Raw genomic sequence first — 25,317 nt, 5'->3', positions numbered from 1 at the left:
ACAATTTCTGGAATTTCAACCCAGAAGCACAAATGACTCCTTGGTGCTTGATCTCTCATCTTTAATTAAACACTTGCTTCGATTGATTTATCATTCAATTAAGTTTCTCAAGTTATTTGGCTATTATTCTACATGAATATACTATACCATATGCACATATACATACATATATGTATGTATGGTGTATACAAAATTTATACAATATAAATAAATATATAAAGCAGCAGATTTCCTGCTCGAATTGTTGCCATACACTCGCTAAGCTATGTACCTACATAAGTCATAGTCGACACAAAGTCAAGCGTGTTTGCAAGACTCAGGAAAATCATAAGCCACATATATACTCCCAAATCCTATTTTCTTACCACAATGCCATTGTCGACTCCATCAGGCTGCTATTGCTGCTTGTGGTTGTGCCGAATATACTGGACAGAAACAGCAGCAGAAGCGAAGGACGTATGTGCTATCGATTGCCTGCCAACGTCAGTATGAAGGCTTGAAGAGGACTCAAACCGCATGCCACTTGAATTATTGCACGGATGCGAATGATGATGGAGTAAATGATAATGTGCAACTTGTGGTCTGCAGCTGTCTGAATACAGGTGTATGCATGTTCTCAAGGATTCGATTGAATGCAGAATTTATGGAGATCCGAATTTCGATTTACGGTTGCATTTGTAACCTTGAAGAAAATTCAATCCGTATAACTATTGATACATTTAATATATCAGGGATGAGGGACAAATTTTGGGTGATTCGGTGAAAAAAGATATTTTTGAACTAATAAAAAATAGTTTTAAATTCAATCCAGTTACAGTCAGTCATAAGTGAAGAAGTGAGTGTAAGAGTTCAGGCACAAAAAAACTCACTGGAGCTAGATCTTTTAGTTTTCATTAAATATGTCTAAATATATTCGATCTGGCAGAGCTTCCCACACGAAAGTTACTACAAGTCTCCGCTTTGTAATAGTTTTCGATGTTGCGATTATCGGTACGCGTCCTAACCATGAACACAGTTCCATATGATATCAGTAATCTTACTTAAGTAAAGCAAACATAGTGGATATCAACGAGAAATTAGTGTGCAAAAAGGGCCAATAGAGGAACTCATACTTGCGAAACTTTTTCTTAAATAAAAATTAACCAAATAGGTTATATGCGACGTTCTTATATATGTACATGATGTCTTGTGGAATCCTTTAACCATCGATACAAAAACAACAAGAAACGTTAACTTGTTCTGCATCGAAGCTATCATACCATTCACAGCTACATTTTTTATATCATAAAAGGGCATAATAAGAATTTTGTGTTGATTTTTATCGGTCAGCTATATACTATAGTGATCCAATCTGAGCAAATCGTTTGGAGATTGTAGCGTTTTTTTGGACAATATCCTTTGCCAAATTTCTTGAAAAGATCTTGACAAATTAAATAGTTTTCCATATAAGGACTTGAGTTTCATCGGCCCGTTTGTATGCCAGCTTTATGCTATACATAGTTGTCCGATATCTGCGGTTCCGACAAATAAGCAGCTGCTTAAGGAGAAAAAGACGTGTGCGAAATTTGAGATCGATATCTCAAAAACTAAGGACCTAGTTCGCGTTTGTACAGACGGGCATGCTTACATCGAGTCAGTTTGTCTCGCAATGAGCGGAAACTGTTGTATGTTATGGTCCTAATATTCAACTAACAAGCATAATATGTCAATTAATTAGTCTTCTTCTTCTCTATTGGCGTAGATGATACCCGTTTATAAAACAGCGCGCCAATCGGTTTTCCTTTTCACTTTTTGGCGAATATGGGAGATTCCAAGCGTAGCCAGGTCCTTCTCCACCTGGTTTTACCAACGGAGTGGAGTTCTTTCTCTTCCTTTGCTTCCCCCGGTGGGTACTGCGTCGAATACTCTCAGAGCTGGAGTGTTTTCATTCATTCGGACGGCATGACCTAGCCAGCGTAGCCGCTGTCTCTTAATTCGCTGAACTATGTCAATGTCGTCGTATATTTCATACAGCTCATCGTTCCGTCGAATGCAATATTCGCCGTGGCTAACGCGCAAAGTACCATAAATCTTTCGCAGAACGTTTCTCTCGAAAACTCGTAACGTCGACTCTTCAGATGTCATCATCGTTCATGCCTTTGCTCCATATAGCTGGATTGGGATGATGAATGACTTGTAGAATTTAGTCTTTGTTCATCGAGAGAGGACTTTACTTCTCAATTGTCTACTCAGTCTGAAGTAGCACCTGTTGGAAGGAGTTATTCTGCGTAGGATTTCGTAGCTTACTTGTTGTTGGTGTTAATGAAGGTTCCAAGATTGACGAAGTTACCTAAGGCTTTGAAGTTATGACTGTCAACAGTGACGTGGGAGCCTAGTCGCGAGTACGACGACTATTTGTTTGATGACAGGAGAGATATTTCGTCTTGCCTTTGTTCACTGCGATGCCCATCTGCTTCGCTTCCTTATCCAGTTTGAAGAAAGCAGAACTAACGGCGCGGTTGTTGAGGCCAATGATATCAGTATTATCGGCATACGCCAGCAGCTGGACGCTCTTATAGAAGATTGTACCTGCTCGATTACGCTCTGCAGCTCAAATTATTTTCTCCAGCAGCAGGTTGAAGAAGTCGCACGAAAGGGAGTCGCCTTGTCTGAAACCTCTTTTGGTATCGAACGGCTTGTAGAGGCTCTTTCCGATCCTGACGGAGCTTTTGGTATTGCTTCAATGTTAGTTTACACAGCCGTATTAGTTTTGCGGGGATACCAAATTCAGACATTAATACAGTTCCTTTTCATGCTGTCAAAAGCAGCTTTCAAATCGACGAACAGGTGGTGTATATGGATTCTCTTTTCACTGGTCTTTTCCAAGATTTGGCGCATGGTGAAGATCTGGTCATTTGTTGATTTTTCAGACCTAAAGCCACACTGATAAAGTCCAATCAGTTTGTTGACGGTGGGCTTTAATCTTTTACACAATACGCTCGATAGAACCTTATATGCGATGTTGAGGAGGCTTATCCCACGGTAGTTGGCGCAGATTGTGGGATCTACTTCTGGAATATCAGCCATTTCTTAGGAATTTGTGAGTCATTGCTTCTGACAATTCTTGTTACTGTATGACTTGAGGTAAGCTCACGACTTCCGGTCTTAAACCAAGTATCCTCTGAACAAGTATCCAAAGAACATCCGCTTAAGGCGAGCAAAAGTGAGAATACGAATTATCCTTTCCCAGGGTTGTGCGCTGGGCTTGGGACCCGCCACGCAAAAAAATGCTCCCAATGAAAAGAAAACAACGGCTTCGGATGATATAACTGTGTAAGCGTTATCTACGCCGATAAAGATTTGTGGCACCCTGTATAAGTGTTTAAACATGTTTTCATATGTATCCAGATAAATACTTTAGTGCTTTATTCCTGACATCCGCTCTAACTAAAAGTGTCCACTTGTCGTCACAACTTAAGTCTCACACACACACGCTTTCAAATGCATGATGTATGGACAAAAACCGCTGTTGGCACTCAAGCTCGGATTATCTCTCCAAACTGGTTTTCCGACAGATGACCGAATTATGTGCATTTCAAGTAAATAGTTATGCGATTTGCTCTGTCCTCATACACCCACACATGCACACATACATACACATTTATATAACCACATTTATCAGCCAGCTCTTGCAACGTGATAGATCCCGTGTTGCCACATTTCAAATCCTATTTGTTAAGTGTAGCAATTTTATTGTTGTTGTTTTTGTTGCCACCATTGTTTGCATACGCTTTTCACATATTTCCGAGAGCCGAACTAGTGTGTAAAGTAAATGCAGATGACATGCAGTAAGACGCAAATAAAACCACAAATCAGTTTAATGCCTGAGTGAGTGCGCTCACCGATGCCTCGCAAGAAAGGTGGCTAGCAGTAGGGCACTGGAGCTCTGGTCCGTTTCGATATAAAAAAGTTTCTTGGTCATAATGCCACTTTTGATACATTTTATCAAGATGCACACAACAAGATTTGAAAGTGTTTTCGCAAAAACAACTATAAGAATGTAGTAATGTTAACCTGTGTATCGGTTAGCCTTACAATTTTTCAGTAATCTGCTACTGAGTTGGGCCTTTGCTGCATTTTCGTCAAAGGTCCGATGTTTTATCCTTGAGACAAATTAGTATTCTTTAGCTAATTACTGAAGATGCGGGAAATGAGCTTTGTTGGCGATGCTGTATCATAAGGATGAGTGAGTGGGTTTTTCCTGGCGCGAAACGAGGTGGTTACTGTCGTCCGGCCACCTAGACGGAGTCTAGACTGGAGAAGTTGTTGTTTAGTCTGCTACAATACATAAAACGAAATTTGGGGTCAATGCAAGACAACTGGAACTCTTCTTCCGCCATAAGTTGTGCTTGGCTTCAAAAGCCGTGATTCACCGCAAACGAATTTCCTCACTGAGTGTATGTCTGAATATGGTGGATACCAAACAAACTAAGGAGAATACTGTAATTACCAGAGTGAGGTGTTCTGACAGGTAGAAAACTTTCTTAGCAGCGTCCTGCTAGACCCAAAATATATTTGTCTCTTAAGTGGATTAGAAGAAGAAAAATAGTAAAGTCTAGTCTGTGCACCTTCGTCTATTGAATAAATAAAGTCGCTTGGGATTGCTTTTGGGAGAGTGTGAGGTTCCTAGAAGCGAGAAAGATATCAACACCCCCTTTTTTAATCTACCTAGTTTAAAAACTCAGAAAATTAATTTTCAATATCTTTAACCCTAAAGGAAGACTATTCTAAAAGTAGTAGTCTACTCCCAAAACCACCATTACCTTTTTTTCCCCCCGAAGGAGGAACCTTCTAAAGACACTGCCAGAGTGAAACTGGCAGCATACGCCAGATTAGTATTAAATTAATTAACTTATTAAATAACTATACTGGACTTGCGGAACAGTATGCCTACGCACTAAACCCTTAACATCGGCTGATGTAGCTTTTATTTGGACCTGCGGAACCGCCGTTAAGCACTACTTCGCAGGACCAAGCTGGGCGATAATTGCCTCTTCGCATCCTATGTTAGAAAATAGTGCTTAACGGCAGTACCGCAGGTCCAGGGTTATTCTATGGTCTTATGCTTCTCCGGAGCGCTATTACGAGCTACTCTTTCATTTTAGCCACACCAGCTGTTATTGCAGCATTTGGCTCACTATGTTGTCGGACGTCATTCTTTCATTTGTTAGCTTTTCTATGGTGGAGAAAAAGATGTGCTCCGCGTTTTCTGCGACATTTCCACATTTCCTTTATCTGCCGCATCCCATAGCTTTTGTCACTTATAGCGACTTGTCTTCCTCTCCTTTTTGCGGTTGTCGGTCTGTTCGTGGCTTTTGTACGCCATCACCTGTCTTCTGTATCTACTTGAATTGCTGTCAAACCGCTACTCTGACATATGGTCTATTAGTTTAAAGCGCTAGCCAGTGATTGGTTGGTTAAAAAGGAAGGCAGGAGCGCCAGACCATAGGCCGCCGCCCTTAGATCCTCATTAAGCCCTTTTCAATGTCGGCTGGTAACCAAAGTAACTTTGTGGTATGCCCTGTGTTGCTTGTGTTCCTTGATCTGAGGTGCTCCTTTTGGGTCCGTTGCCTCGAACAATCCTTGAGAGAGCTGAGTGGTCTAAGGCAGCTTAGAAGAATTACGTTAGTTAATTAATATCTTCAATCATTTTCAACACTAGACTTCGCCAAGATCAGTTTATACGCCATTTGTACTTAATATTCTCGTTCCCTTCAATTCCCCATATTTCAGTGATCTGAATCAACGTTACACAAGAGCAAACAAAAATTGTGAAATATTTTCCAACAGGCGTGGCTGAGTGAGAACTACGCAGTTGAGCAAGAATGACTGATGTGTTTGCGTGCGCAGTCAGTGGGGCGCAATTACATGGACTTGCTCGATTCACACCTTGTACAAATTTACACATTCTTGCCGACATACCACACACAACTGCGTGCAAACCGTTGATAGACCACATGCATAGGTATGCATGTGTGTGTGTGGGTGTCACCTGCTGTTTCTGCACGCCAAAGCACATTTTATGTGTTTTTTCCCTTTTCATGCAACGTGTTGCACAATTTTCGGCTTTATTGTCTGAAAGTTTTTCAATTTCCAACCACAATACAAGCAACGGCACTTCACCTCGCCATCCGCCAAGCTCTCCACACCTTGACTCTAATCGTTCTTGTCGCTCTTCTTTCCGGTCACCACACACACTCACTCACTCATCCCATTAATTTCTCACGACCTCGTTGCTCCTTGCCATATTTTCTTGATTTGCTGTTGTTGCAAGCGCATTTGTGGCTTCGAAGTAATCCTAATCAACTCAATTTCTGGCCACACATAATAACATCTGTTTGTATGCGTGTGTGTGTGTGTGTGTGTGTGTGTGTGTGTGAGTGTGAGTGTGAGTGTTTGTGTATGGAGTGCGTTTAAACCGAATAAATGCGCTTACAAATTGGAAATTCAAATTCAATAGAAAATTCGTTGCATACTTTTCGGTGCATTCGACCATTTAACACTTATCTTCTTACAGATGCGTTGGAAATTCAGTAGCTGAACGTTCAAGCATTTACTGCCAATTACAAATGTAGTGGCACATTCTTTCATATCTTGGAAGTTTATTTAAATTTAAATATATATATATATATATATATACATAAACATATATATATATATATATACATATATGTATGTATGTAGGTTCAAAAATATGCGAAAAATGTGTTTGAAGATGTGACTTGCCTTTTCTTTGAAATTGTTGCTGCTTTATTGCAGGTGTTTAAAGCTGAAGTGTTTTAAGCATTAAAACCAATAATTTGTTTTTATAATTTTATTGTTTTACTTTTTTTTATTTTACTATCGCAACATGTTGCAAAGAGAGCATAATAGTTTTTTTTTAACTAATGAGAAATTATGTTTTACACCCAAGATGACAAGAAAGCTCTTAATGGAAGCCGATGCAAAATATGTCAGTGGGCGTAGCATCGCACCCTTTGAATGAAATCCAATATCTCAGGAACTATTCAACCGATTTCCATCAAATTTGCGCATGAATTTCTTATGTGACCCTATGAAAATGCGCATAATTCTCAATTTTAAATGCCGTACGATTATTTCACTTTCCAGTATACAAATAAAGCCTTAAGGGGTTATATACAATTAGAAGGCCGAAAAAATGAGAATTTTCCAGAATTTTTTCTGAGAAAACTTTTAAATTTACTGATCCAAAAATGTGTACACATATTATGTTATCTTTTAACTGTATTTTAAGACTTAATATTATTATAAATATTTATTTGAAAGGGAATTACAGATGATCTCCAGGAACTCCATTCAAAAACTACGTTTTTCTTGGACCATCTCTGAACTGATTCCACTGAAATAAAAAAAAAACAAAAAGATGTAATGTTGGTCATCGTGATTGAAAACACCATTTCGAGAAAAACGCGTTTAAAGTTTGGCCGAGCACTTTGAAACGCATTTTCAAATTTCCGAAACTTCGAAAATATTCACCGGAACGATTTGAAATTTTCGGTGTGTATTTTTAAATATGCGTACAGTAAGCAAATAAAACAACAAATAACAGTTTCTGAAAATAATATTCTAACTGTATATAATCCCTTAATGGATATATCGCGATACCACTTACTACAAATAATGCCTTAAAGATATTTTATTTCGAGTCTCGAAATTCTCAAAATCGAACCACAACTGCTCTAGCCCCCAGAAACCGAATATGTGGACCTTAGTGTCTATGGCTGACTTTTTATCCATAAATCTATATCTATCTACCTTAGAGAAAGTCAGAAAACATCTTTTTCTAGAAAAAATAAGTATATACACACATATGAGTTTAAAATTTTCGCTTGAATTTGTTGCGTATAACAGGTGGCCTGAAAGGTTCGTCCACTCTGCTTACTGTCGACTCATGAACTAAATTTTTTTCGTATGTTTTTTTGAAAAGTTCGTTCAAAAATAAAAATTTAAAAGAAAAGGTCACCAAAAGTCTATTTCTACAAAAGTTATGGCTATTTGAAAATAAAAAAGCCATTTTTTTTGAAAAATTCATAACTTTTTTGAAGTTGGACAAAAAATTTTGAAAAAATTCTCAAAAATGTTTTTCAAAGGGTAGAAAAGGAATAAGTTTTAGCAAAATCTAAAGGGGTCGGGTTCAAAAGTGGTCGATTTGGTATGAAATACCCCGTATGTATCAGCCTATGAAATTTTCTGTCCACCTAGTAAGGTAAGATATCTAAACAAACTTAAGTGAACGTACTATAATAGTAGATATGAGCCATTCCCTCAATTGGCGACATGGTTTTGTACCCGTATTCCGATCAAACAAAAAAATGATTATTTCTTTTATTTTTTAACGACCTGAAAATTGGGTTCAAAAAATTTTGAAGTTATACAATTTTATATAAAAAACTCTCAGATTTCTGATAAAAATATTTTTAAAATCCAAAAAAAATTTAAAAATTCACAAAAAAAACATTTTTTTCCAAAAAAAAGCAATTTTTTGTGCTTTTTCACCAACTTTTTTTCAAAATTGATTTTTCCGTTCGATTCCTCGTTCAATTTTACATAAGAACTAATGTTCAAAAATATGGGACTTTGATCCCATGAACAGCCAAAAAAAATTTTCGTTACACACACACATGCTTTTTTCCTCCCTGACAAGTGTAAGTAGCTTTAGGAGTTAATAGCCTGTGCCACATAGCGACAACTTTCCATTTTTTTGCTGTTCATATATATTTATTTTAATTACTTTTTAAGTAATACTTAAAACTTATGGTCAAACTGATGAAATTGTTAATAGTTTTAAAAATGTAAGAAGTAAAGAGTGGCTAAGTCGAACATTTTATACTTAAAGCAATCACTTCAGGCCAAAAATGTCCCCATTTCACTCTTTAGATAATTTTTCGTTCCAAAATTTTTACCAAAATATTGTAGTTACCTTTTAGATTGGGTTATGTAAGGAGGCTGATTTCGTGTGAGACCATGAATAATCACATGTGAACAACTAGAGATCTGTTGCGATGCCCAGAATTCCAGATATGGATCTAAATGACCGCCACATATCGATAATACGCCTAGAGGCAAACATAAATTTATTGAGTCGGCTCATATCAGTTCCACGCACTTCGCCGTAGAGAGTATGGCAACCGAGATGGCAAAAGCGAAACTGGAAAGGAGATGAGGACATTTTCCTCATTGCATCTTTGACAAATTGTTAGGATACCTATCATTGTGGCGATATGAGCCTTGCTAAGAGCCAGCGATTCAATGGACCCTTTAAGTCACACTCAGAGTCTCATAGGCAGAGCTCTAGAGCTGTGTAGCAGTTCTGCCATGGAAGTAAATGCATACCTTCCAACGAAAAGAAGTCGCACTTTGGTGAAATCCATCAGCAGTGGTCTTGCAGTCTACCTGCCAGCCATCGACTATGTGTACGATGATTATCTTCATGAATTACAACACTAAAATCTGAATTTTTTTGACACCATTAACCTTTTTTTTTTTTTCAAATTGCCTTTGACATCAAAAACCTTTTGAACTTTTCAGGGGCATTTGTATGCAGTTATGGTTTATTGGCTTATTTAACAATAGCAATCAAAGCATTTGCTCCCAAAAAATCGATATGACCCTAAATATAGTTGCAGTTATTGATTACAAAATAATTACTTATATGGCAACAATAGGTAATTGTTGATACATCTATCTAGCGTAGATATATGTACATATGTAAGCTGGTTATCAGAATCGTTATTATATCAGTGCCATCTCCATGACCAATGCTGACCGCAGAACCGCAATCAGTAAAAGCTGAATATCTGATTACGAGCTAAGCAAAATGTTGCAAATATTTCAATTTAATCGGAATTGTGGTAATGACCATGTAAACTACAATTTTGTTCACTACTAATTTACATACACACAATTGCAGTTACAGCAACACACGGACACATGCATGTGGTTGTTTGTGTGTTGCATGCAAAATTAAGTGGCTGCTATTTATTAAGTTCATGCTTGCAACAACTTACAACTGGCAAATTTCAGAATTGTGCCTATATGTGCGTGTGCATGGCTGAAAATATTTATTAAAGGCTAATACGAGGGCTGCTATATATATTCTGGCCTAGGGCAACACTAAGTGTTGCCAGGTGCAATCTGACATTTCCATTGGAAAGTTTGACATTTTTTAGCATAACATCACTCAGAAGGTTTTGTCATTTAATCGAGAATTGTTTTATTTACAGGGAATTAAAAACTTCATCTCGGCCAAAAAATGGTATTAACTCAACGTTTTCGTGCATTTTTCACAACTTTCGACGTGGATTATCACGACAAGAGTGCATCGATGAACTAAAATCTTTATATGGCTATGAAGCACCCTCCTATAGCACTGTGAAAAACTGGTACAACGAATTCAATCGTGGCCGACGCTCGCTCAAAGACGAATTCCGTGAAGGTCGTCCAAAAACAGCCGTTGTGCCAGAAAACATCGATGCCGTACGTGAACTGATAATGCAAGACCGTCATGTAACATACCTTCAGATAGAGGCATGCCTATGCATTTTTCCCACCAGCATACATTCGATATTGCATGAACACCTGGCCGTAAAAAAGGTTTGTTCTCGTTGGATCCCGCACAATTTGACAATCGCTCAAAAAAAGGCTCGTGTGGATTGGTGTAAAGAAATGCTGAAAAAATACGATCGCGGTGCTTCAAAAGACGTTTATAAGATCGTCACAGGTGCCGAATCATGGATCTATGCGTATGAGCCCGAAACAAAAGAGCAATCGACAAAAACAAAAAAAAAAAAAAAACATTTTCGTTGATAAATATGCCTATTTGCATTATTAGGCCAGAAATATATATAGCAACCTTCGTATGTGTGTAACATAATTATAGTTATGGTTGTGTGTGTGTGTGTGTGTGTGAGAATATTCGTTTTCTGATTTTTGATTTTAATTAACGTCAATTAGTGGTTTGCTCTCATACAACTGTGGCACCGGTCAGCGCGGTCTGGCTGCTGGTATTGGCCATTTATATATGGTCAGTATAAATTGGAAGACATACACATATACTTTTTGTTGTTACCAAATATCTGTGTCGGGCGGTTAGAAGCGCCAGGTAAAATCATATCTTCTAAAAGAGGGCTGTCATTCCACTAGAGCGCATTTAGTGAGTATGAAATCTTTTCGGAAAGCTTACTGTTACAAATTGCTTTCGAAAGTGAAATTAAATTTACTTTCTGTAAATAAATTCTTGATCATAATTGATTTCATGATAAAAGGTTATAATTAGATAGATTCAGCGATAGATGGGTATGTTCTTCGCCTTCCTAAAGCTACGAATCAATGTATATATATTCAAAAAGCTTATAATTATGTATATCTTAAACCACAGCCACTTCAATACCAAGATGTTCACTCTTTTGGTCTTTAAGCGCATATTCACTATCAGCACGCTGAAAAACCTTAGAACTCACACTTTTAGATATTGAAGTAAACTAACGAGTGGAGAATTAGAAGATCAAAGTATGTATAGTCTTGACTGATTCACATAACTGTGCCGATAACTCAGATTCATATCTAAGAGCTTTCGGATTTTCGAAAGTTTAGTGTTTGGTGGTCCAAGTGTAGTCTTTAACTTTGGAATCAGCTACAAATCCTTATCGACTCGATTCTTTTCGTCTACACATGTCACAACTTGAACAACAACAACTGATTTTGGACAACTTTCACGAAATTCTTCTTGGAGTGATTTATGGTATGACCTCTGGTAAATACTGATCCTTGATGCAGCTTTATCGCCAAGAATTGAATTAAGCTCCTCTCTGTAATGTTGCTGAGTTAACTCACGTCAAAATTTGTAAAAAATAATACGCGAAAATCTTCGCGACTTAATTCCATTTTTTGATTCAGATGAATATTTTAAGTTACTGTAAACAACACAAATAGAGCTTGTATATCAAAGCGTTCTGAGCTTGCATACCACCAAAAATGACAGACTTTACAATCAATTTGTGAGTTGCCATATTGCGAAATTAGGGTTGCCGACTCCCGAAATATTATAAAGTAACATCTGTCAAAAAGATCAACTCCGAAAAAAGTATTGTCTCATTAATTTTTTTTTGTGAAACTTAAATACTAATTTTGTATGGGAAAGTAAAAAAAAATATTCAAAGTGTTGGCCATTGCTATTTACTCACAGGCCAATATAAATGTTCGTCTTTTAAAGCAAATCAAAAAACCCAATTTTCGACTTCTGCGTAGGAATCGAAATACTGCTCAGCCCATGCGTGTCCCATCGAGAAAACAAATATTAATCAGAAGGAGCCAAGTCTGGTGAATACGGCGGGTGGGGTAGTACTCAAGTACTATGATTATATCCTGAACCGATTTAGCTTTGTCTACAAAATTTCTTTGGCGTGTCTTCTGGCCCATTCTGGTCGTTTTTCGTTCAATGCATGGTTCAAACTTATCATTTGTTGGCTGTAGCGATTATTATTAACAGCTTCACCAGGTTTTAGAAGTTCATAATATACCACACCCTTTTGATCTCACTAACCACATTGCCTTCTTACCGATTCAATTTTGCAGTCGAAATAAATGGATCAATTTTAAGAATCCTGAATGGAGAAAATCATGGGTTAATCCGGGGCAACCATCAAATCAGAAGTGTTTTTTCGTTTTTCCCTTTATCTCTCATTCAGTTTATGTATCACCCATTTTTCACACTTTTGGATTTTTCCTAAAGCTTTAAAACGCTCTGAAATTGTTTGTTGTGCAACATTTAATATGACTGCCATTTGCTTTTGACTCAAAGTATCATCTTCATTCTTCGGCGTCTTCGGGCTTTTTTGGTGGTCTTCCACGTTCTTCAAAACGCTCTGAAATTGTTTGTTGTGCAACATTTAATATGACTGATAGCGCATGATCATCATATGCCTCCATAAAAAATGTGATTTTGTTTGTTGAATAACTATAAGGTTATTGAATATGTTTGATCTGTTTGACAGATGTCATGCCAACCAATCAGAAAAAAATGAAGCTCTTTCACAATAAATCTTCCTTACACCTGGCTAGATTATTTGGTTTCAAATAGAACTAATTCCTTGTACACCGTTGCCCATTGAGGACTTTTTCAAGAGGATGAGTCTCAAGATAAGCTTAGTAGCTGTCAATTTGTATCAATATATCAATATAAAACTATTTACGTACTCAATTATATAACTGGATGATAAATTACTTGTAGATTTCTTTCTAAGGGGTGATCCATTTATAGTCTGCCTACTTCTTTTTAAAGGAAAAATAATTAAATTTTAATGGAGAATGTTTGTTACCATTCCAAAAAACATTCTTTGGCATTTAATTTTGAAGATTATCTCTTTCAATTGTTGGCCGCGGCTACGTCGCAGATGGTCCATCCGTTGAGTGCTATTTTCGATACCTCGTTCGAACATTTCGACTGGTAATTGGCGAATCATATGCGTGTTGTTTTGCTTCAAGGCTTGAATCGAAGCGGCATTGTCCATATAGACTTTAGTCTTTACATATCCCCAAAGTAAAAAGTCTAACGGCAAGCGTGAAATTATCTGCTCACCGAATTGTTCTCTCAATGGCGCCATCTTGTTGAAACCAAATGTCGCCGAGATCATGAGCTTCAAGTTCAGGCATCAAGTAGTCGGTTATCATAGAGCGATGACTGTCGTCGTTGACGGTTACGTTCTCACCGGTATCATTTTTAAAGAAATATGAAATATGATTCTACCGACTCACAAACCACACCAAACCGTTGGTTTTTTTTTTTTTTTTTTGTTTTGGATGAAATTGAATCTCTTCAGGTTGCTCTTCGTCCAAATGCAACAAGAAATGAGCCTCATTGCTGAACAAAATGTGACTGGAAAACGTCGGATTTTCTTGGAACTTTTTCAGAGCCTATAGAGCGAAACGATGTCGCTGGGGAAGGTCGAGCAGCTTCAGTTCTTGCACAATGTCAAGTCGTTTCATACGTCAGTCCGAGTTGCTGCGAACTCTCAGCTACGGCTGCTATATTTTCATCAGTACGTGCTGGACGTGGTCCATTCGGTCGAATATTATCCGGTAATTTGAGACTCATTACTGGGTTTCAAGATGGGTTTAATTTACATCCAGAAAAAATTTCAAAAATAGGCCATTTGAGGACTCTAAATTGGCCTTAACAATCAAAACAAACTCGAAACCACCATTGAATTATAAAATATTGTTTACAGAGCTCAAAAACCTTCCATGGTTAGGAGGGCATGCAATACAGAACCGAATTCACTGAACTTAATATGTTTAACGAGTATTCAGAGAGACAGAAAATGAACGTGAAATTCTTGCTAACCTTTAATTTAAGAATCAATTTCGTAGGTATCACTGTAATTATTTAATATAAATAAAGCTTTCTGTTTAATAAAATATCATTTATTAAATTGCACTTTACCAACAATAATCCCATTAAGCGCTAATAACTGTAGACACTAAAATATTGCTCTCCGCTCTTCACAGGTAATCACAGCCAGCGATTCGGCGCCGAAAGCTCTAAAGGATTTACGAAATCGCTGCCTGAATCCCGGCAAATACGCACAGCACCTGGAGCATTGGCTGGCCTACTATCCCGCCCAACAACTGCATATCATCGATGGCGAACAGTTACGACTCAACCCGGTGGACGTGATGAACGATTTGCAGCGCTTCCTCAAAATACAACCGACGCTCGACTATTCGAATCATTTGCGCTTCGATGCGAAGAAGGGCTTCTTCTGTCAGGCACTCAGCGAGAAGCGCAATAAATGTTTGGGCAAATCGAAGGGCCGTCAATATCCGTCGATGGACGAGCGCAGCGCCAAGCTGCTGCAGCGGTGAGTATTATCTTGCGTGTGTGTGTGTGTGCGTTAGTGTGGCTTGGCTGCCAACATATCTCTGGTGTGGGCGTCTACAATTGGCTAACAATTGATGTGTGAAATGTCGGAATGCGCGCCGATTGTTGAGTGGCCGAGTGAAGTGCAAACTGGCGTTGCGGCTCTACGCACTTTCGATCCGCAGATGCCGGCGTAACTTCGATTGGTGTGTGGTTGCTGCAGCCTGTCGAAATTCAATTGAGATTGCGTGGCATTTACATACTGCTCGTGTGCGCCTGAGTGTATGCTTCAATAAATCTAAATGGTTTGCCTGTTTATTTTTGATGTTTTTGTTGTTGCTCAATTTCGCATGCTTGATCGCTTGCCAGCAAAATGCCGTCGCCGCTGCTGCTGCTGCGACGCTGGTTTAGGCAAAGTGCATTTCACTGTTTCCTAAATTGCTTTTCCGTTTTTGTTTCGCCAGCCTTGCCAGCGCAACGCTTGACTGGCACCTCACCGGCGCTTTTGCGGCGTGCAAACAAAAGTTGTCTACGTCGCTTATATATCTCGCATGTGTGTTTGTATGCGAGCGCAGCCGCACACGTGTCGCTTGGTCGACATGTTCGGTTCTTCTGCCTTTTATTTTCAACCTTTTCTCGCAGCACTTTTCCGGCTATCAGTGCTGCCCGCGTGTTGGTTATCGCACGACGGCCAGTGTGCGGCATCCTGCAGTGACAGTTCCAACTTCTGCTTTCATTCATTTTCAAATTTCCCCATTCAGTTTGCGAGTTGCTGTTGATCCACTTCACTTCTAGTCGCACTCGGTGTTGCCTGTCGGCTATGGCAAGCACGTGAAAGCTTGTCATTTTGTGCGTCTTTAGATACCTATATGAGTATGTACGATTCTACTATGGAACCTATATATGTTTCTATATAGCTATATGCCTTACAGGGGCTCTTATGTAAAGCTTCGTATTGATTTCTAAAGTAAATTTGATTTTGTTATTCAAAAATGTTGAATATTTTTCCATTTTTCTCCTTTAAACAATGACGTCCCCGAATACGAGTGAATTTGACTACTTTTATTCAACTCCATCGAAATTCCTACTGCACTTAATACGACCTTCTAAAAGTTCTGTTATGCTAAAGCTAGTCCTTCCTACCTATGGGAAGCTTTCCGAGCATTTTTCAGGCAGAAGTCTTTGCCATAAGTTTGTGCATAGTGACAAACCTTCAACGCAACGAACGTATAACCATACTGAGCGATAGTCAAGAGGCACTTAAAACAATCTCTGCTTATGGAAGCAAATCGCTACTGGTAAAAGAATGTAGGATGTAATCAAGTGCACCTCATCTGGGTACCCGGTCACAAAGGTATAGCCGGGAATGAACTGGCTAATGAGTTCATTAACATGGTGGGACCTGAACCCTTCATCGCGGCGGGTCCTCATACCAGAAAGAAGCTGCCCCGCAAGAAAAAAAGGGTAGACAGAGAGAGGTATTTGCAACAACTCCAAGGTATATGCCATGCTAAGTTGCTAATGGGTGGCTACAACCTTAAATTAATATGTAATCAACCGCTTTCTACACTGGCCACTGCAAGCTGAAGAAGCACTTCTACAACATGAGCTTAGCTTCTTTCGCAAATTGCCCGTTCTGCGACAGGGAGCTTGAAACTTCAGAACACCTACCTGCTAATTGACTGCATAGCAGTTTGCAGATGCAGGATAAAGGCACTAGTATCCATGTTTCTAGATAGAGAACACATTGTCTCTTTAGCACTTTGAACTTTATCAATATGCTGTGGCCAGGTGAGTCGTTGTGATTTAGCAGAGGGCACAATAGGCCTAAGGTCGCAGTGCAATCCTCGTCTATCCATCTTGTTTTATCTAGTCCTACAATCATTAGTTCTTATTACCATACTAGGAGCCTTTCTTCGCAGCTTGGTTTTAACAACTGTCAAGCATCACATAACCTTTTCTACTACTAGTTTGTAGTGCATAAAGCTTTTTTAGACCTAGGAATGTCTAATTCTCCGATTGCCAACTCAAAAAAGTGTATACATATTTTACAGAATCTCTCTTCGGAACATACTAAGAGGCTCACATCAAAGTTCCTATACCACTATTTGAGATACGAGTAGGGAGTAATTCGTTTTCCCCGAGAAGGCTTCATTAAAAGGTTCGGTGGGTTTCACTCACTTAGACTAGGTAACCTCGAGCGCCCAAGTTCTCAAGGCGGTATCTCCGAAACTATTACACGGATCAACTTAAAAATTTAAGACAGTATTCTACAGGTGATGTAGAATTTAATTAGACTTTTTGAAATTTTCAAACCCACCTTACCCCTTAAGGATATATTAACTTTTCCAAGAAGTTCGTAAAACCCAAAAATAAATGTCGGAAACCCAGGAGGAGTCGTTCTAGTCTGTCCGTCAGTCCGTCAGCTCGTATATACGCGAACTAGTTTTTCAGTTTTTGGGATATCGGTATGAAATTTTGCACACGTCCTTTTGTCTTTGTCGGAACCGCCGATATCGGATCACCAGAGCATACAGCTGTCATACAAACTGAACATTTTTCGATCCAGAGAGCACCATATTCAAATGCTGTGTTGCCTTTTATTGCTGTGAGCTTAAAATATAGTATATGTATGATATAGAACCCCAGTAGCATCATGCCTTTGTTGTGATTATTAAATGTTGTTTTTGTTGCAACATTCTTTATGCACCGTCAGTCTCTGGCGCTCCCTAATAATGTCCATATAATTAAAATTGGATTAATTTCGTGGATTTTAATAAAGTTCGCTTTGCAACGAAGTACCGTAACGTTCATAATAATGGCACACTCACACATGTGCAGTTAGTCATAATTGCTACAAATAACATATATGTACATATGCATATGTATATAGGTGCATATTGCCCCACAGCCGTATGGGCGAGCAGCACAACTTTTAATTAACCGGTGATTAATGGTGTTTACTGAATGAGTTATGTAATTATTATGGCTGCTTAAATTCATAATTGAGGTTAAATAGAATATTTGACTAGCAAACAATGTTGAAAGAAGTAAATGAAAAAAAATCAAATTAAATAAAATAAAGTAGAAGTATTACAATCATAAGTATAAAATAAATAGAATATATAAATTTTAATTAAAAACAATAACAAAAATAAAATTAAAGATTTAATTCTTTTTACCCCAATCAATATTAAATAATAATGGTTAAAATTTATTTGGCGCCGACATATTTTGCTAATTCCAGAACAGTACACCAAATGGGTTTTCTCTTCAATAGTACAAGGTGGCGCAAAAATAACCTTCCGATGTTTTTTGGTTGTAACTTTTTTTTTTAAATGAAAAGCTTTCATTCTGCTTGTGGATTATTTTTATTTTATTTTATTTTAAATTTTTTTACATCAAGTCGAGAATATGATATCATGTAAATGACCGCCGCCACAGTTGATTATCATTTGAGCCAAAACAAGACGAATTCAACACTTCCTTACAAAATCGCTTATGCAAGCTTGAAAAATATCTTTTTAATACCAAAGATGACTAAATCATTAACACTTCTTCTATGGAACTCAAATGGGTTAATCAAACATAAAAATGAATTCGAAATTGTACTAAACTCGGAAAATGTTGACGTATGTATGATATCGGAGACACATTTTACGTCACAAACCTATTTTAAAACTAAAAATTATGAAACTTACCATACAATTCATCCTAGCAATTGCGCCCGTGGCGGAAGCGCAATACTAATCAAAAATACGATCAAACATTTTGAGGAAGAAAAACTTTCAACTGATAAGTTTCAAGCTACAACAGTGACTATTTACGGAGTTAAAAGTCCACTCTCACTTACCTCTGTGTACAGTCCTCCAAGGCATCTAATCCAATTTGAAGAGTACCAACACTTAATAAACAGACACAGGTATAGATTCATAATGGGTGGAGATTTCAACGCAAAGAACACGCACTGGGGTTCAAGGCTTACGACTACAAAGGGAAGAGAACTTTATAAAGCACTACAGTCTACCGGAAGTTACGCATTCTCGACTTACTTACCATCATATTGGCCATCAGATAATCAAAAGATTCCAGACCTGATAGATTTTTTCATTGTCGGCAAAATATCCCGGAACTATTTGTCGATCAATCAGGGTTATGACCTTAATTCGGATCATTCCCCAATCTATTTAAGCTATAGTGAAACCGTCATCAAGCCTTGTATAATAAACGAACAGATTGGGAATACTTTACAACGATCATGGAATGTTACGAAAGTAAATATGACTCTATATTAAATACAGGCCAGTTAGAATCTGAAATTTTACACTTTACAACGAGTATGCAACACGCAACTTGGAAAAGTACACCGGAATTAAAGAAAATTGCTATAAACTCTCAATATTCTAATGATTTAAGAGAAATATTTAAATTAAAGCGAAAGCTGCGACGTAAGTGGCATCAAACTCGTTGCCCAGTTGATGAATATTATATTTAAAATAAAGTCTCTAAAGATCTTAAGCGGAAAATTTAGATGATTTAAAATGAAAGTTTCGCAAAATATCTTCGGTCCCTAAGCAATGGAAGAAATTCCGACTACTCTCTTTGGAAAGCTGTAAAAGACCCCAGAAACTCAAATATGTCCCATTAAAATAAGTGCTGATAGCTGGGCCAGAGACGATTCAAAAAAGCAGAAGTATTTTCGGATTATTTAACCCAAATATTCTGCCCATATGAAATACACGTAGATTATCCTACTGCTTCCAGTCAAGAAAGCGAAGAAATCTCAAGTTGTACAAGCAGTGAGCTAAGTGAGGAAATCAAAAATCTGAAAAATAAAAAATTCCCCGGTTACGATCTGATTACTGCCGAGGTCCTAAAACAGCTTCCACAAATAAGCATAGTAAAAATTACCAACATTATTAACGCGGCTTTTCATCTTAAATACGTGCCAACTTATTGGAAAATTGCTGAAATTATCATGATTCCAAAGCCAGGAAACCAGGATATGAAGTATCTTCTTACAGGCCCATACCACTTCTACCGATAATATCGAAGCTTTTTGAGAAAATTCTCATAAAACGTATCAATAAAATCAATGAAAAAAAAACCATAATTCCAGCGCATCAGTTTGGGTTTCGAGCCAACCATTCTACCATTGATCAAATCTACAGGATTACACACATTATTGAAAAAGGCTTTGGGGGAAAAAATCTGTTCTGCCGTGTTTTTGGATGTTGCCAAAACGTTCGATAAAGTTTGTCACAAAGAACTGCTTTCGAAAATGAAACTGATTTTACCGAAACAGCATTATGACATCATAAAATCGTATTTATCAGATCGCTACTTTCGCGTTAAACAAGAAGACAAATATTCTATTCTTAGGGAAATAAAAGCAGGAGTACCACAAGGTAGTGCGTTGGGCCTTCTTCTTTATATTCTATTCACGCACGACCTGCCAGTAGACTGCAATTATACAACAACCACATTTGCAGATGCTTGCTGTTGGTAGTAGTGAACACGAGTCCACTACTAATCTCCAAAAAGATGTAAATAAAGTCTTACAATGGGCAAAGGAATGGCAGATAAAACTGAATGAAGCTAAGTCTGTACACATTGTTTTCACCTACAACAAGATGCACCACTTACCAATTTTCATAGAAGGTGCTCGAATACCGTACTTTAATTCCGCTAAATACTTAGGAATGATGCTTGACACTAAGCTATGGTGGAAAGTTCACGTAAAATACAAACGTAAGGAGCTGGACATGCGAGTCAAAAATTATAATTGGTTAATCGGTAACAAATCAGTGTTATCAATCGAAAATAAGTTACTTATCTATAAGCAAATACTCAGACCGATATAGAGCTATGATGCACAACTCTGGGGATGTACTAACGCAAACAATAAGAAAGTCATCCAACAATTTCAAAACAAAGTAGTAAGGCTAATTGTCAAAGCGCCTTGATATTGTAGATGTGCTGATATAGAGCGTGATCTAGGCGTAAACTCGGTTAACGCAGAAATACTAAAAATTGCAACAGCACATAGTGCAAGATTGCTACAGCATTGTAACGAAGAAGTAGTTATGTTAACTTCTAGTGATGGACCACCAAGACGACTCAAACGCCTCAAACCCAGCGATCTTTCAAATTAGCCAATACTCTTTTGTGATTTTGTAATTATATTTCTAAGTCCTATTCAAGTTGCTTGTTAGTCCTTTCTTTTATTTGAACTAGTTGCAATGTATAAACAAAATAAAAAAAAAAAAAAAAAAAATTTGAGCCAAAACGGGAAATTAGGCGTCTGGGAAGTGCATCCTTCAGCATATCGGTTGTAGCACGAGCAGTGTGTGCCGTGGCACCCGCCTGTTGGAACCACATATTTTCCAATCTCAGTTCATCAAGTTGCGGCAAAAAGAACTCGTTGACCATTGCTCTGTAGCGCTCACCACTCTCCACTCACAGTAACCGTTTGGCTCGCGACGTCTTCGAAGAAAAAAGGTCCGATGACTCCTCCAGCGAAAACAGCACACCATACAGTGACTTTGAGCGGGTGTAATGGCTCTTCGTGGGTTACACGCGGATTTTCAGTGTGCCAGAAGCGTAAATTTTGCTTATTTACGTACTCGCTAAGATGGAAATGGGCCTCATCACTCATGATTACTTTTGATGAAAAATCATCTTCCTCTTGGTGATTAAGGATGGCTTGAGCGTATGTTAGACCCAATTGGCGGTCAGCAGCTAACAGCTGATGCACCCACCGTCTGGACTTTGTACGGAAACATCTTCAAATCTTATACCAAAATTCGCTGTAAACACCGTCGACTGATACCCATTTGCGTGGCACGTCGTCTGGTCGATGTCGACGGCGCTTCGATGACATCCTCAGCAACAGCAGCAATATTCTCTGCAGAATGTCTACTCCGGGATCTGCCACGCCTGGCAGCATCTCACGTTGTGCCAGTCTCTGCGAGGCGAGCGGCTAAACGTCGCAGTGTTTCACCAGTAGGCGTCGGACGGCCAGGAAATCTGCGACGTAATTCACGTTGTGCCAAAGTCACCGACCGATTACATAGCCCGACAAAATTAAAAAAAATTGCGAATTCAAATCTGTAATCAGTTTGTCTCTATCAGCTCTAGTTTTCATGATATAGCTTTTTTATATTTTTTCAGGTCATAAGTTAAGTGGAGAGTATAATTGTGATTCGCCGATCATTCATAATCATTGCTTACGCTTTTCCCACGTTTTCATCGATTGTTGAGGTGCTGGGGCGTCCGGAACGCTCGTCATCTTCAAAGTCTTCACGGTCATCTGGGAAAGGCTTATATCACCCGTAAACTCTTGTTTTACTTTAATAGATTCACCATAGACCTTTCTTAACATTTCACATACTTTGTTACAATTTATTTATTTTTTACGCAAAAATTTAAACAAAGTCTTCGATGCATTTTTTTTAATCAATGAAAATTGCCAGGCTCGTACTAAAACTGGGTCTAATCGTAACGACTTCTACAGACAAAGTAAGCAATAAATACATCGTACTTATTTTCTTTAAAGATATTCACTGTATTGAAACTTCAGCATTTTCATGGTTTTGACAGTTCCACCAACTAACGGGGTTTTCTATAAAAGCTCTAACAAAGTTTTTTAAATAAAACAAAAAACGATTTGGGATACCAATGAAATTCTTTAATCCTGTGAAAGTACATTCGATTCGCCATTATTGTATGGCGGCCAATTGACTGGGCCATTCCTTGGGATAACATGGTCACCAAACTTGGTTTTTAATAAATCAAGTGTGACATTCGCGTGTGGCTTGTGGCGCCGTCCTGTTGGAACTACATGTTGTCCAAGTCAATATCATCCAATTCGGGTCAAAAATATCCGGTTATCATTCACAGTAACGTGGTGGTCTTGATCAGCGTGGAAGAAGTACGACCCAATGACGTTGCCGGCCCATAAACTGCACCAAACCGTAGCTTTTTCGGGATACAGTGGTGACTCATGGAGTACGTGTGGATTGATGTCTGACCAATAACGCATATTTTGCTTATTGACGAAGCCATTCAGCCAGAAATGAGCCTCATCGCTGAAGAAGATTTTTCGATAAAAATCCGGAAAATGTTCAAGTCGTTGCTCAACCCAACTGACGAATATGCGACGATTCTGGTGGTTCATTTCTTGCGTCACTTTGATCTTGTAGGGATGTAGGAAAATATCTTTTCGCAAACTTCGCCACAGCGACGTCACAGAAATGCACAACGCTTGAAAACGACGTGTGAGAGTCTGATTTGGGTCTTCCTCAATTGATACGCTAGCGGCAGCAATACTTGTATTCTCGACACTACGGGCACGTCTTTGTCTCACTGGCTTGGGAACATTTTGTGAATTCAAATTTTTCCACTAGACGCTCAATTGTTGATCTGACATGACGAATATGACGTCTATAAATTGAGCGTAGCACTCTTAAAGTTGAGGCCACTGACTCCGAATTTCGGTAGTAAATTTTAATAATTTCGACTTGTTGTTGGATCGTATATCGTTCCATGATGAAATGGCAAACCTTACTGAAGAGAAATGTAAAAAGAGCGAGAAAAAATATGGCGTCGTTTATAAGTCCTTATGTTTCTATATGTATGCCTATTCGTAGCTTTGGCGTTGAGACAACGTCTTCAGTCAGCAATCTTTATTCACGCAAATCTCACAAATATTATTCTAAAGTTCTCTGCATTTCTGTCTACACATCCTTATTGAAATATACCAGGAACATTATCTGAATGAAGGGTGGTATTAACTATAGGCTCGTTCTGCCTCGTTTAATATTATTTTTTCACATTTTTAATAAAGTATTTTCTCAGCAACTGTTTTACTAATCCATCATTTCTTGCTTTTTCTCCTCCATTTAGCTACTATCTCAGCCACAACACAGCGCTGGTGAAGCTGTTGAAGAAGTTGGGCTCACGACCCATACCACAGTGGCTGAAAGACGACCTCTCGACGGGCACGTGATAGCTAATGCAATTCCGGCGACTGCGCAACAAGCTGCGAAAACAATTCGAAATGGTGTTTGTTAGACTCAAACAACAGACGGACACGAACAACGACAACGAGGTGATAGAGGAGGAGGACGAAACGCCTAAAAGTATACCGTACAGACATCACAGACGCAACAGCTGGACACGCTATTAGCGGAGCACAGTCGTGTGGAGCAAGACAGTCGAATCAAAAAATTGTAAATTGCTAGGGGAAGTGTGTAGAGGAGAGGAGGTGAAATGAATTAAGCATTTAGGCGTAGAAAGGAAAAATGTGAAACCATTGAAGTCAATATCTAATTTAATGTAATGTCCTAAATCAGGCCTATTGTATAGCTAACTAGTTTAAGACAAAACAACTAAAAATCTGTTATATGTAAGTATGTATACGATAATGTAAATTTAGTGTTAAGTCAGTATATGTATATGTAACCATGTATATGTAAATGTATGCTTAGGCAAAATGGCGGCAGTCGAAAAGTCACTCGACTGCATTCAATGTAATTAAAACTTAATATACGCTTGTATGTGTGTGACTTTATGTGTGTACACATGTATATGTTTAGTTTATGTTTGTGTATATATGCATACCCAACAACATTATATGTATAGATATTAGGCAACTATGTGCATAGTGTATAGATGTGTTAACGCCATATTACATGTGTAAGTGTGTACATAAACATGCAAACATACGTACATTCAACCATACAAAAATTAAATAAATGAATGTGTTTTAGTGACAGCTAGTGCATACATATCTCATAAGTACTGTATAGTTGTTGTAATAACTGTAATCAGCATCAGCTTTAATTATGGCGCTAATTATGCGAGAAGCAAAAATAACAAAAAAACAACAATAGCTTGGCAGCAAACAATACAACGGACAAAATTGATTTGTAGCGTTGCCAGACAATTCCAGAATTATAATGTAAATGAAAATTTATTTTTTTAACACACGCATGTTTGGAGAAAACAAGGTTTCTCGAAAATATATATATGGCAGTGATAAACGCCCTGCAATAGCTAGTGTAGACAGGGTGCTTCGTAAAAAAATGCCGAAAATTCTAACAATTTTAATTAATATCTACAGAAATTGTTGTTGAAATTCAGTCAACGAAATGTAAAATAAAACATTTAACATTAATATACTTTCTAACTGTATTTATGTTTTTCTTTTGTGCTATGATTTACTTTGAGGGGGTATTCTGGTTTAGAAATTCGAAAAAATCGATTTTTTTTGCATATTTTTATAGTACAATCCTTCAAGAAAATGTCCCTAAGAGGATTTTTCGAAATACAAATTATTTTCCGAGTTACAGCTCATTTTGTGACTCCGACTCCGACTGCGCGCGACTAGTTCTCAA

At 38.1% G+C, this 25,317-nt stretch overlaps 1 protein-coding gene across 1 annotated transcript in view; it reads left to right on the top strand.

The window, feature by feature from the left end:
- The window catches only part of LOC120777051 (bifunctional heparan sulfate N-deacetylase/N-sulfotransferase), a 128,544-nt gene extending 103,435 nt beyond the window's left edge, over positions 1-25,109 (top strand). The window contains exons 4-5 of the mRNA XM_040108162.1: positions 14,566-14,918; positions 23,825-25,109. Of these exons, the coding sequence (XP_039964096.1) occupies positions 14,566-14,918; positions 23,825-23,927 (456 nt within the window). The 3' untranslated portion in view covers positions 23,928-25,109. The remainder of the gene's footprint in view (positions 1-14,565; positions 14,919-23,824) is intronic.
- The last annotated feature ends 208 nt before the right edge of the window (positions 25,110-25,317 follow it).

The sequence above is a fragment of the Bactrocera tryoni genome, chromosome 5 (assembly GCF_016617805.1).
Source record: "Bactrocera tryoni isolate S06 chromosome 5, CSIRO_BtryS06_freeze2, whole genome shotgun sequence".
NCBI classification, from domain to species: domain Eukaryota; kingdom Metazoa; phylum Arthropoda; class Insecta; order Diptera; family Tephritidae; genus Bactrocera; species Bactrocera tryoni.
The sequence above is the reverse complement of the archived record's forward strand: the minus strand, read 5'-3'. Positions and strand labels throughout refer to the sequence as shown.